This window comes from Triturus cristatus, chromosome 6 (genome assembly GCF_964204655.1).
Source record: "Triturus cristatus chromosome 6, aTriCri1.1, whole genome shotgun sequence".
In the NCBI taxonomy this organism is placed as follows: Eukaryota; Metazoa; Chordata; class Amphibia; order Caudata; family Salamandridae; genus Triturus; species Triturus cristatus.
In genome coordinates this window covers 1,478,118,179-1,478,132,184 of record NC_140589.1, presented here as the reverse complement: position 1 = coordinate 1,478,132,184, position 14,006 = coordinate 1,478,118,179, and the positions used below count along the sequence as shown (strand labels likewise).

At 51.1% G+C, this 14,006-nt stretch overlaps 1 protein-coding gene across 2 annotated transcripts in view; it reads right to left on the bottom strand.

Moving 5' to 3' along the window:
* ERLEC1 (endoplasmic reticulum lectin 1) overlaps positions 1 to 14,006 on the bottom strand; it is a 256,106-nt gene that overhangs the window by 67,056 nt on the left and 175,044 nt on the right. Inside the window, exon 10 of one of the 2 annotated variants that reach the window (XM_085612592.1) lies at positions 5,887 to 5,946. The exons of the other annotated variant lie outside the window; for it this stretch is intronic. Within the exon in view, the coding sequence (XP_085468718.1) occupies positions 5,887 to 5,946 (60 nt within the window). The remainder of the gene's footprint in view (positions 1 to 5,886; positions 5,947 to 14,006) is intronic. 2 annotated transcript variants of the gene reach the window in all.

Sequence of the window (14,006 nt, the reverse complement as noted above, 5' to 3'; positions counted from 1 at the left end):
GGTGTTAAACGTCGCCTAAGGGACCTAAACCTCAAGTACTCAATGCTCTTTCCGGCTAAGCTGAGGGTGGAGGTGGATGGCCGTACGCACTTCTTCGACCGGCCCGAGGCGGCTGGGGACTGGTTAGACACTTTGCCTGGGGATCGGGGCGGGGGGGGCGCGGCTGGCGAGGAGGGCCCGCCGGATCAGAATTGAGGGGTGACTGTATAGGCCTTGCTCTGGATGTTGTTCCTTTACCATATATTGCTTTCGTATGTTCCCCTCCCATGGAGGTCGGGTGGGGTCTGCTGGGGGCTTCCCTCCTCCTCTGGGGGACTAGTTAGTATTTAGCTATGGGGCGACAGGCACACTGCACTTTGGGGGGGCTGTCTGGGCTCATGCAGGGGTGCAGGGAGGGGGGAGTTCTGTTGGGACCGGGGGGTGGGGGGGGTGTGTTGTTTGTTAGCACCGCAAGGCAAACCCGCAACTGTTTTGTCGTTTTTAAGATGCTCGGTGGGGGACGACCGATTGTTTCGACGTATGATGGGGGGTAGGGATTTGACTGTGTTGTCATGGAATGTTAACGGCCTGGGGGATAGGATTAAGCGTGGTGTGGTCCTGCAGTATTTAAAACGTATTTCACCAGATGTTGTCTTCCTGCAGGAGACGCACCTTATAGGTAACACCTTTCATGCAATGAATCGGCGGGGATATCGTTTGGCGGCCCACTCCGGCTTCACTTCGGGCTCGCGGGGGGTGGGCATTATGGTCAAGAACTCGCTCCCGTTGGAGATTGACGAGGTGCGTCATGATGAGAGGGGACGCTACACTGTTCTGGTGGGACGAATGGAGGGTAGAGTGTTTATCTTTATCTCAGTGTACGTCCCACCTGGGTTACAAGCCACTACATTTGCAGACCTGGGGCGCCTCCTCCTGGACCTTCCGAGTGGCCTGTTGGTGGTTGGAGGGGACTTTAATGCGGTTGCCTCCGGGTCTATGGATCGCCATCCCCCTAGGGACCTCCCCCGGGCACAGGCATGGCTGCCCGGCCTTTTAGACACGCTGGGCCTGGTGGACTGCTGGCGCTTAAAGCATCCTGGATTGCTACAGTACACCTTCCACTCGGGGGCCCATGGTAGCCTCTCGCGGCTTGATTATATCCTTGTCCCGGCGGCCCATGCAGGGAGGGTGGGGGAGGTGCGCCATTTGGCACGGGGTATCTCAGACCACTCCCCATTGTTGTTGCATTTCGATGTCTTCCCGAGGGGGGATGGCAGGGTGGCCCCGATTAATGCATGGTATTTGCGCGACCCCACCATTCGTGCCGACTTGATCAAATCCTTACAGCGCTATTTTGATGAGAATGTGGGGTCGGTTCCGTCTGCCATCTCCCTGTGGGAGGCTTTCAAGGTGGTCCTTAGAGGGGAGGCCCTCTCCGTTATTTCCAATGCCCGGCGGCGCGAGCGGGAGGAGGTGACCCGGGTTGAGGCCGAAATTGCTGAACTGGAGGGTGACCTGGGGAGCGGGGTAACAGACGCCAAGTTGCATGTTTTGCATTTAAAGCAGGCGGCCTATCGGGCCCTCGTCACGGAGGCGGCCAGGGGCCTCAGTAGAGAGCAGCAGGGGCGATTGTATGATGTGGGTGACAAGGCTGGCAAACTGATTGCGTGGTTGGATAAGAGGGAGAGAGCGAGCCGCGTGGTGCCTTTGATTGAGAGCGTGGATGGAGTGTGTGTCACCGAGCCGGAAGCCATTGTCTCCTGCTTCGCGGACTATTTCCGCGAAGTTTACTCCCCGGTTTCTCCCTGCTCGGAGGAAGATTCCCATGCCTTGCTTCGGGACATCGCACTGCCCTCCCTTACGGTGGAGGACAGGGATTCGCTGGATGCCCCGCCCACCTCGGACGAAATTGCCTCGGCTATTCGCTCGGTTGCATCCGGCAAGGCCATGGGCCCCAATGGTATTCCCATTGAGCTATACAAGCTATGCCCGGATGTGTTGGCGCCCCACCTGCGCGCGATGTTCCTTGCGGCCCACTCGCAGGGCTCCCTCCCGCCGGACCAGCGTCTGGCTACAATTGTAGTGATCCATAAGGAGGGGAAGCCCCGTGAACGGGTCACATCCTATAGGCCGATTTCGCTTTTGAACGCGGAGCCCAAAATCCTCGCCAAGGTGTTGGCCAACCGGTTGGTTGGCGTGGTGGGCGATTTGGTCCACCAAGACCAATCGGGCTTTATACCACACCGCAACACTGCGCTTAATCTGCGGCGCTTACATGGGGTGCTCGCGCGTGTTCCATTTGTGCGGGAGCCGGCCATCTTGGCGTCCTTGGACGCCACCATGGCGTTTGATACGCTCGAATGGCCATATATCTGGGCGATGCTGGCGAAGTTTGGGTTCGGCCCGGGTTTCGTCAGCTGGGTCAAATTGCTCTATTCGGGCCCGTTGGCGCAGGTGGTGGTGAATGGGCGAGTATCGGCCCCATTCGCGCTGGGGCGGGGCACGCGACAGGGTTGTCCCCTGTCGCCTCTCCTGTTCGCCCTGGCCATGGAGCCCCTGGCGGAGTGGCTGCGGTGGCACCCTTTTATCCGTGGTCTCCGCTGGACCCCCGAGCATGAGGACCGCGTGTCCCTCTATGCTGACGATATCCTTTTGTATCTCGCCTCCCCGCGCAAATCACTGATCGTCCTGGTTGATGTTCTGCGCTCCTTCGGTCGCAACTCAGGCCTGGTCATCAACTGGGCGAAATCCTGTGTCTATGTGCTTTCCGGGGAGGCTCCGGTCCTGCCACGGGACTGTCCGATCCAGATTGCCTCCCAGGGTTTCCGGTACCTGGGTATATATATCACTCTTGACCCGGAGGCCCGCTATGAGCGGAACTTGCTGCCCCCCCTCCAGCGTTTGAGGGAGGACGTGGTGCGCTGGCGGCGTTTGCCGCTCTCGCCGCTCGGCCGAGCGGCCTTATTTAAAATGATGTCTCTGCCGCGCTTCCTCTACGCCCTCCAGAATACCATGGACTTGGTCCCGGCACGCTACTTTCGCGAGGTGGAGGGCCTCCAGCGGCGCCTGTTCTGGGACGGGAGGCCGCGTATTTCTCTGGCTAAATTGACGCTCCCGTGGTACGATGGAGGGGTCGCCCTCCCGGACATCAAACGGTATTACTGGGCCTCCCAACTAGCTGCAATTAATCATGGCCTTTACGGGCCCGCCTTGAACCCGGCATTTGAGATGGACAGGATGCTTCTGCCCGGTGGCGATTATAATCGAGCGCTCTACTCTGGCGCGCCCGACTCCCGTTTGACGGGACCGACGCGTGTCATGGTGCGTGTCTGGCACGCGGCTAATGCAGCTATGGGGTGGAAGGACCGTTTGACCCGAGCGTCTCCGCTGTATGCATCTGAGCGGTTGGGCTCCCTGTGGATGTCGAAGGGCTTCGAGAAGTGGGACACGATCGGAATCAGCACGGTGGGAGATCTCTGGACGAGGGGGGGATTCAAAACTTTTGAGACGCTGCAGGCGGAGTTTCAGCTGCAGGGCAGTGAGTACTTTCGGTACCTACAGGTCCGCTATTGCGCTGGGCTCCGTCTTCCCGGATGTCGCATCCATTCCGGAGTCTTCCCCCCTGGAGGACAGAGTGCTAGATGGCCATGTCCCGGACAGCACGATCTCCCTCATATACAAAAAATTGATCAACGATAGATCGTGCCTGCTGACTAGTCTCCGCGCGGCTTGGGTCGCCGACGGGCTGGAGCTGGACGACGAGGATTGGATTTCTGCGGTGGCCTCCCCGAAAGAGGTGGCCATCCCGGCTCGCCTTCGTTTCGTCCAGCTCAAGATCCTTCACCGGGTCTACGTGACGGGGCCGAGGCTTCTACGTATGGGTTTTGCCGGTGATGGAATGTGTAAGCGTGGCTGTGGTGCGTTGGCGACTTTCATGCATATACTGTGGGAGTGCCCGAAGGTGGAGCGATTCTGGCGTGGTGTGCATGAGGTTCTACGAGTGGTTACGCGTGTCGCGCTGCTGCCTGAAGCGAGGAGATGCTTGCTGAATGTCTGGGAACCTAATGATTATTCGGTCCCCCAGACGCGGTGGGTGACTCTGGGATACATGATAGCTAAGCGTGATATTGCTCAATTGTGGGGATCCCAGAGGCCCCCTGCGGTGTCGGCCTGGAAGGAGCATTTGGATTGGTGTATGTTTCGTGAAAAGGTGGTGTATGTGGCGAGGGGTAAGCCTGGGGCGTGGATGAAACTCTGGGGCCCCTGGAACGCCTACCGCGGGGGTATTTGTGAGCCGCCACTGCTACCGGCTGCCTCGCCTGCTCCGTCTCCCTAGATGGCCCCCCTCCCTCGGCCGCGGGCGCGCGGTCCCCCAGTCCCTGATCTACTCCCGTCCCCTCTTCAGAGTTTTGCTGCTGTTTGGATCCCCCACTTATGGAGCACGTGTTGTCACTTTGGATCGCGGGTTGCCTTGCGGTTGTGGTTTGTTGATGTTGTTTTGTTTTAAGAAAATGGAACCGTATTGTGGGCACGGAGCTATGTGGCCTACACCATTGACTACCCCTGTTTTCCTACTGTGCACCGCTGAGAGACTTTTTGCTGTATGTATGTAATATGCTTCTGATGCTCTAGCGGCCGGCCGTGTGGTTGTAGGCCCATACCTGTAACTTTTATAAACTGTAATAAACGGTTTCAAAAAAAAAAAAAAAAAAAAAAAAAAAAAAAAGTATATAAGGGAATTCCTAATGCTAGCATATGAGAGGAGTAGGCCTCACAGCATTGAAAAACGAAAAAGGCTGTTTGTCACTGCTTTTTACTTACACAGTACCCTTCCCATAGGGCTACCTACGGTCTACCTTATGGGTGACCTATGTGTAATAAAAGGTGAGTTTAAGGCTTGGCAAGTAGCTTTAAATGCCCTGTGGCGGCAGGCCTGAGACAGGTTTAAAGGACTACTTCCGTGGGTGGTACAAGCAATGATGCAGGCCCACTAGGAGCATTTAATTTACAGGCCTTTGGTATATGGTATACCACTTACAAGGGACATAAAAGTTAATCAAATATGCCAAACATGTGTAAACAAATCATACCTTGTATAGAGGAGAGCACATGCACTTTAGCACTGAATACCAGTGGTAAAGTGTCCAGAGTTCTAAAGCCAACAAAAAGAAAGTCAGAAAAATAAATGGAGGAAGGCAAAAAGTTTGGGGACATGCTGAAAAAAGAGCCAGGTCCAACAGTAATAAAACACACTAGTAAATAGAATGAGAATGGATATGGATTTATGTGGAAGCAAAGAACTGTAGAATAATATTGATGTAGGTTTAAAGGTCAGGTGACTTTTTAGGTCTTGCTTGACAGAGCAACTATGTGTAGGTTAAGTACTGCCCTCCTCGTCTGTGCTGCTGATAGAGGAACAACAATAAATTATCTAGCTATCTAAGACAGTTTAATAGAACTTACAATGTCATGAGTGTGCCTTGAAAGGTTAAGCTCGGGCATGGATAGATAACCAAAATGATCAGAGCTGTGTGAAGGGAAAACACTTTTTTGTGAAAGCACACAACGCCTGCCCAATCAAAACATGCACTCCTGGCTTACAAGATGTGGACAGAGCCAAATTCACTCTCCTGGTGATTCTCATAATTGCCTGGCGACAGCTGCGCTGTCTAGTCAGACAATTAAAAGGCCTACACCTCACACGCTACTTAAAAAGTGATAGACACGCACTATGGAAACTACGCTAACAGTCGTAAGATTGGACGCTTATAATTGGGTTTCAGGAAGAGGCCATTTAACCTTGAACTAAATTTGGCGTGAATTTTAAAGCAGAAATTCCTATTCTGGTGGAAACTATATTCTGTTTTGAAAGAAAAATATATTTGGTCAATGATAAAAAAAGCTCACCTCATGATATTGATGCACATATTTTCCATAGCAGAATTCATACTTCCACCAACCAACACCCTAACAAAGAAAAAAACAAAAGATTTTGTTTTGGAAAACACTTCCATTATGTGGCTTTGAAACTATCAGATTAGGTATCACTAATGCCTCCTTGCTTACACATCATTTTTTGAATCAAGGCCCATTCTTGAAGATGAACTCACAGCCAGCAGAACACTTCATTTTCTTGTCGACAGTAGTTTAACAACTTAAAATATTATTTGTGAAATTAAATAAAATTGCGAGTTCTAGGTATTTGAAATTCCCTTAGGTCTAATTTAACAAGCCTAGCGTTTCCAGTGCATGCAATTTAGACAGTCACTTTTTTGCTTCTTGGGCATATATACTAACTTTACACTTGCATTTGATAGCAAATTCTTCGACCTTGCAGAATTATAAGCGATTGTTATGCAATAAAACTAAAATCGAATAAACATTAGAAGACATTATTAACTAGGTTATTCACCAATGGCCGATTCATGTAATTTGTCACAGACCCAAAACGATACAAAGAAATGTCAAAAAAGAAAACATTAATGTCAGAATAATCATACAATATGGTGAAATATGCTACATAAAATGTAGATGAATAAAATAAATGCCCTAACCAGAAGCGAACCTAACAATTCAGGTAAGAGATACAGTACTGAAAAAAGCTTTCAAAAGGAACAAGCTGTCTGGTGTTATGTGCTTTTGCAAGGCTGACTAAAGAGGGCCTTGACCACACTGGGGAGATATGGGAGAACTATCAGATCATTTTGTGAGGACTTTATAAGGTAAAGGATACTGTCAGGGAGAGGACTACAGATCAGGATGAGGCAGTAACATGAACAAAAGAATGCAAAAACATTTGGTGAAAACAGGTACCAAATCAGACTGCCAGAATCTTGGCTTTACATACTTATCTCCTAAACAATACTTAACTTGCCATTAATCCTGCTCTAAAGCTTTTGCCCCCAGATATGGTTAGGACTGGAAGTTCAGTTCTAAATTAACCTTGTCCTAAACATGCTTAAAGTGAGTGGGGAACTTAGTAAAGGATAACTTTTCTGGGGAGATATTTATGCAAAGTTGAGATTTCGACAGTCTATACTTTGAAGGTTTTATTTGTGAAATATATTTCTTGGATGTGTATGTTTTCACATGAACAAAACAAGAGCCTTAGTAGAGAATACCTATTCAACATCATCAAGTTCAACTGTTTATTGGAGGAGATTGAGTTGGTAGAGGTTTGGTAGAAGCTTCACCCCATGAGCAGAAGCACACTTTACAGTTGACTACACACACTTCTGACGCCAGACTAGATAATGTCTGACTCAAAACAGGTCTATTAATCTTATTGAAAGGTAGAGATTGAGGCGACATGGAGGACAGATAATGAGTAAAGGGCTGGCCTGAGAGCACAGTGATTGGTAATTATTTATTATTGAAAAAGAACAAACAAAGTGGAGAGACACGAGAAGATGTAAGAATATTGGACAGCTAAGAGGTTGGTACTTTTAGGTGAGGGGGCGTGAAGCAGGGATAACATGATAATTATGGGACAAACATGAATAAATGCTCTTGATTAACAAAAATAGGAGTGAGCTGGAAAATCGACTAAGAAGAAATCGTTAAGTTTGAAGAGAAAGTGACATTGATGAAAAGATGGGTGATGCCTTATAGGAAAACCAGATCTTAGATCTCAAACTAAATTCAGGAGGAGTGGCCCAAATACTAATGGAGATATTATGAGAAAGCAGAGAGGGCAAACAGACCACTTGCTCACAGATGTAGGAAGGAAGGGTACTAACAACCTGCTTGATAAGTGGCAAGGCTTTGGGATTTCTTAGAGTGATCTATACATGGCAAGTCTCTAGAAAACAGTTAATATTACAGCGCAGGACTGCATTTCAAAAATCATGTTTAGTAGTGGGTGAAATCAGCAGCTTCCACGGGGAAACAGCTACGCAAATAGGATTAGCAATCATTACAATGCTGTTGAGTGAGATCCAGTTAAGAGCAGGATCACTGCGATAGTAAGTTCAATATATTTTGGCTCCATGTTTAGACAGGGTTTAAGATGATATCACAGGAAGTTTAACCCACTGTGAAATATTTGCTGGTTTCAGCTATTCCCAAAAAATGTAAAGATCTTCTCATACAGATAGAGATCACCTTTATAAATGCAAATTGTGGGTAGCTTTGGGTAAGCTCTTAGCAAAGTCAAATTATGGTGATCAGATGATGGTGATCAGATTATGTTAATCAGAAATGGACAAAACATAGATAAAAGATAGATAACATCCTCAAGACTACAAACTTCAAGCATTCAGTTCATCAAAAGAGTAAGAGCACAACCATTATTTTATTAAACTGACAATTTGCATATTTAGGAGGTATTTTTGTATGGTGGTTCACACTCGATGTGGAAGGAGGTCTTAGATTCTCCAATTAGGTGAAGACTCTGTATAACAAAACCAGAGCAAAAGGCCATAGTAAATCCCATTTTGTTAAAAGGACGTGCACCGGGTAAGCGCAGAAGGCACGGTTGTGCCCGACTTTCTCATATTTATTTGCTGAAGGTAATGGTGAAGGCTTAGAGGGTTGTATGCTGGAAAACTTAAGTCACACTACTGAATACCAACAGATCAAGAAGTTAAGCATACACAGGGAAGTATAGATTTACTATTCTTAACTCCACATCTGTTTACCTTAATAATCTCCTGGTGTTCGATATTGTGGAATACTATAGTTGCAGGCTGAGATTTAAACTTTGATATTGTGGTAAAAATACTAAATAATGTTTTTACGGGGAAAAGGGAATATACTGTGAAGTAAACAGTGAAAGCTTTCCTTATTTCTAAGTGGCGCGCTAATGTACGGGTAGGCTGGTGAAGTCATTAGGAGGTTGCTGGAAACTGGGTGTTTTGGGGGAATCTATAAGGATCTAAACAGAACACCGTACCAATTTGTTAATTCTACCAGAGTCAGAGATGACTTGGGAGGCTTTTGATCGACTGCAGTAACTGTTTGTTTCACTTTTGAGAGCTCTTTCTCGAAAACCGCTCACATATTTAAAGTTAGACCTGCAGAGAACAAAGAAAACCATACCATCAAGGCAGGGCAGAATGGTCAAAATCTTCTTGGATGAAAAAACTATAGTTTTTCAGGCTTAGCTGCACTTGTTTAGGAAATTTAGCCTGATTAACAAGAGACCTTGTAATATAGTGGGGCGCAGCTGCTGCTTAAAAGGATGGGTGGCTCCTTGATTCTCCAATGGGAGGGGCAACTTTGAGGCAGCCAAGTTATTGTTCAATTGGACCACTTGGTTAAGAGATAGATACTGTCTACGTTTCTTATTTCTTTAAGGCATACTTCCTGTTGTCTTCTAAGACACAGCTTTTCAAAAAGTGTTCGAAGTATCCTTTATTACAGGCATATGGATTAATCTGATCTGTTTCCCCCTTCTTCCACCTTTGAATTCTTTGAAATAACCCTTGTGCAATACCTGTGTTCTCCGATTATTCTACAAAAATTCAGCTGAGAAAGCAGCAATCTACATGACTGGGAAGGGGATGTTTTGATGGGTCTTGTGTTAGAGGAATAGCTTTTGATTTTCAAGACCAAGGTATTCGGAGAATAGCTGGCACCTGTCAAGAGGTGCCTGAAATATTTTCCCCACTGCTCTACAGCACGGCAGCATTTTAATAAAAATCTGTAGAGAGAAAGCAGGTCGCCACTGAGAAACTGATCTGTGTTAAGCTTGTATATTGGGGCAGGTGGGTCTAAAGAACGCAGAAAGAGGAAAACACAATTTGCCTGTTACAGGGGGTGGAGCTTGCTCGAACTGAAGATGGTAGCTTAAACTGGAAGCTCCGTAACGCCATCTCGCAATCCTTCATAGATCCGACACCAGTGCGGACCATAGTGACCACACCGTCATCCGCTTCAATCAACACGCATGCACAGACGTCACCCAATGATTACACTGACACTTTCTTTGTGGGTGAAGAACTGCTGCAGGTTTATTTCATACAACATAAGTATGACAATAAATGGGTTATCTTACGGGCGATCCAGGGCAAGCAGCCCCTAGCTGCTCCGCCCGCCTGGTGAGCCAGCACACACGGTGGGTCGATGCCCGGCAGTGTGGCACATATTTATTTTCAGATCATCCACTGGGTCACGTGATCTGTCTCCTACTCCCGCCCCTTCTGACAGGGGCGGAGCGTGTTGTGGCACACCCCCGGTTGGTCAGGCCCCCCAACCGCCCGAAGGACTAACGGGGCGCCGTCGCGGTCTTCCCAGAACCCCCTTCGGCTCCTGGACCTTGGCTCGGGCACCCTTACTGTGCCGGACAGGGGTACCCTTACTGTACCGCCTGTCGCAGAGGTACCCTTACTGTACCCGTCTGCCTCCAGATCGCCCTGTAACTCCGCCACAGCTCTGGGGAGGCTACCGTCGCTGCCAGAGCCCCCCCTACCCCCATAGGTGTTACTGATGTCCCTTGCTAGCTAGCGCCTCTTGTACGTCGAGCAGGAACATGTCCATCCCTACCCTGGACAGGTGCACACCATCCGTCTCGTAGTACCCCTCAACCTTCTCTTGGATCAATGCATGTCTGATGAAGCCCATGCCCCTACGCTCCATAAATTTCTGCATGGACCTATTGACCCTTCTACGTGACCGCTCTACTGCTGCCGGGGACCTGGCCCCTCTCCAAATCCTGCGGGGGACAATTTCAGACCACCAGACTTCGCATGACCCCCCGGCCTGGCTAATGGCCGGCAAGTCAGTTTGCATAGACATGAGCAGGGCCCTCCTCCCCCTGGAAACCAGGTCATTACCCCCTAGGTGTAAGATAATAACGGAGGGCAGAACCCCTTCAACTGCCAGGCGCTGTTCAATTATGCCCCGGGCTTCACTCCATTTCATTCCCGGGGAGCCCAACCACACGAACTGTGTATTAGCAAAATTCTGCAACCAGTTCCTGTGTGCTGCCCAGCGTTCAAGCCTCGTGATGTAGGAGTGTCCCATCAACCAAACCTGGTGACCTGTCAATGAAACGATGAAGCAGCTTTTAGGTAGTCGTATCTTTATTACACACAAAATTCGATACGTTCATCCAACGGAACAAGAAACCCAGGGCGGGAATAGTCGGGTCTGCACATACAGCATTAAGGGCGAACATACCTCTTAAAACAATCCGACTCCCACCGCCCCACCCCTTTTACTCCTTCTGGGCCCAGGCCGGCTTTGGCCGCTGAAGTAGCAGCACCAATTCTGAAGGAGTGCGAGGAGAATCTGCGCCCACTCCCCGCTAGGCCAGCCTTAGCCAGAGTGGCTCCCAGAATACGGTCGAACTGAAACTTGGTGAGGGGGGATCCATCCGCATGAACCAGGAAAGGACCCGGGGACGGTGGGCGCAAGGCCAGGTATTCCCTGACCATGTGAACCGGGCAGTACCTGTTGTCCCCTAGGGTCTGTAACACAACTGTCTTCCCCCTCCCCGCCTGGTCTGTCTTTGATCTGCGAATCCGCAGTTCCAGCGATGCATTGAGGGCCACATCCGCAATCCCCAGTGCAGAATCAAACAGGTCAGCTTTCGATTTTGCCACTAGCTCGCTGACCCTAAATGCGCCAAAGAATGCCAAGCAGAAAGCCGTTGAAAACAGCCTGGCTTCGAACGGGGAGAAAGTAATCAGGGGTACCGCGTCCAGGAGGAGCTGAAGGTCTATGAATTCAATGGGTGCCCTGGTGTCAGGTTGTCTAACCTCCTCCCTGGCCCAGCCCTTCAGGGCCGCCCTAATCTTGGATGACCCCGTCGGGTCGACACTCCCATCTAACCTGGCGTCATGGCGCACGGCTGCCAGGTGACCACAAATCCATGAGTGCGATCTGCCATTCTCCTTGGCCCATACCACAAAAGCCTCTACCTGCTCCTCTGCCCCCAAGGCTGAGCAACCCAGCGCCTCCACTACCGCTCTGAACGTTGCTAACTGTGAGTCGTACTTCCTCCGCGTCGCTGGCGCCAAGGACCTCTCCCCCATCTTCCTCAGTCTCTCCCCCACTGAAGCAAGCGCCAGAGGTGGTCCGGGAATGGTGTCATCTCCGCCCTTGCCCGCGGCCAGGCCTCTCGGAACCGGAGCCACTGAAAGCGAGAAAGAGCGTCAGCTGCCACATTCCGTACACCCGCGATGTGCCGCGCCCTAAACTCGACGTTGCTGCGCAGACCCTCCTTGACTAACTCCCTCAGCAGACTCAAGACTAGCGGGCACGAGGCAGTAAGGCCGTTGATGGCGTGCACCACCGCCATGTTGTCTGACCAGAAGACAACCTTCATGTTGCTCAGTGTGGCCCGCCAGAGATGCAGCGCTACTAGAATTGGGAAGAGTTCCAACACTGCAATGTTCTGTGTCACCTTTTTTCGCCATGCATTGGGCCACCGCATCGCGCACCACTCTTCCCCCAGAATCACACCAAAACCTTCCCTTCCAGACGCATCAGAAAACAAGCAAAGCTCCTGACTGGCTATCCACGGGGCCCTCCAAATCACCGTCCCATTAAAACCAATGAGAAATTCCGCCCACATGGCGAGATCAGCCTTCAAGCCGGCGGTCAGTCGTACAAAATGGTGCTTCTGAGTTACATTTGCCGTGGCCCCTGCCAGCCTCCTTGAGAACACTCTGCCTGCTGGAATCACTCTTGCTGCAAAATTCAATTTGCCAATCAAGCTCTGGACAGCCCCAAGGGTCGCTTTGTCCTTGCCCAACAGCGCCTGGATATCCTGCAACAAGCCCAGTACCTTATCGGCGGGGAGCCTCGACTCGCCTTTTACCGTATCTAGCTCCACGCCAAGAAAGGTCAAGACCTGTGCCGGCCCCTCGGTCTTACCTGGGGCAAGGGGAACCCCTAGAAACTCTGCCAGCTCCTCAAACCGACTCAAGCCTACAGCACACTCAGCCGACCCACCCGGACCGAAGAATATGAAGTCATCCAGATAGTGGGTCACCTGCGTGATCCCGTGAAGGTCCCCCAGGGCCCACTGAAGGAACGAGCTGAAGGCTTCGAAGTAGGCGCAGGAGACAGCACAGCCCATCGGCATGCAGCGATCATAAAAGAACTGCCCCGCCCACTTGAAGCCTAGCAGATGTTGACTGGCTGGATGCACCGGCAGCAGGCGGAACGCAGATTCAATGTCCGCCTTCGCCAACCACGCCCCCTTCCCTACTCTCCTGACCATGTCAATGGCCATGTCCAGGGAGCAGTATGCCACGGAACAAATCCCCTCGTCCAGCCAGTGGTTCACAGAATTTCCTTCAGGGTACGAAAGGTGGTGAATTAAGCGGTATGCGCCCTGTTGTTTTTTCGGCACCACTCCCAGTGGTGACACCAAGAAATGGTCCAAGGGCGGGCTGCTAAAAGGCCCAGCGACCCTTCCTGCTGACAACTCCTGTCCGAGCAGGAGCGGCGCGCAGGAAGCAGAGGAGGAACTGGGCGAGAGGGACGCCTAAGTAGGGGGGCTAGCCTCGCCCCCCCCCCCAACGGACCGCCTCCTCCTACACACTTATTGGGAGATCTCCTCCCTGGGCGTGGCCTCGCGCGCGAGGCAGAAGAAGGGGGAGGGGGAAGGCTGCGACGGGCGGCCACTAGAGAGCTGCCCTGCTGATGTCGCGGGCAGCGGCATTCGTTCTGCTTTGAACTGCTGCCTGCTCCGGAGGGCATAGAGAGCGTGGTGTGCAGTTTTTGGCCCTCACCACACATTAGCGAGCTCTGCAGCCGGCTCCGACAGCAGAGCCTCTGCCCTGGGCCGTGATCCCCGGGCTCACGTAGCAGGCTGGCGGCGGATTGCGGCTACATTATCTCTGGGCGACCCTGGCGAGGAAAGAGTCGGCGCACACCAGCGGTGCAGGAAGCGGTCGCGGGGCACACTACCGCTGTGAGAGCTGGTGAGCTGTGCTGCACTACGGCCCACTGAGAGGAGCAGACACGCAAAGGCCCAGAGGGAAGTCGGGCGCGGCTGCAGCAGTGTGGTGCCGAACGCTGTGTCCCAGAAAGACTCGGGCCAGACTCCGAGTACAAGCACAGCACCTACCTCA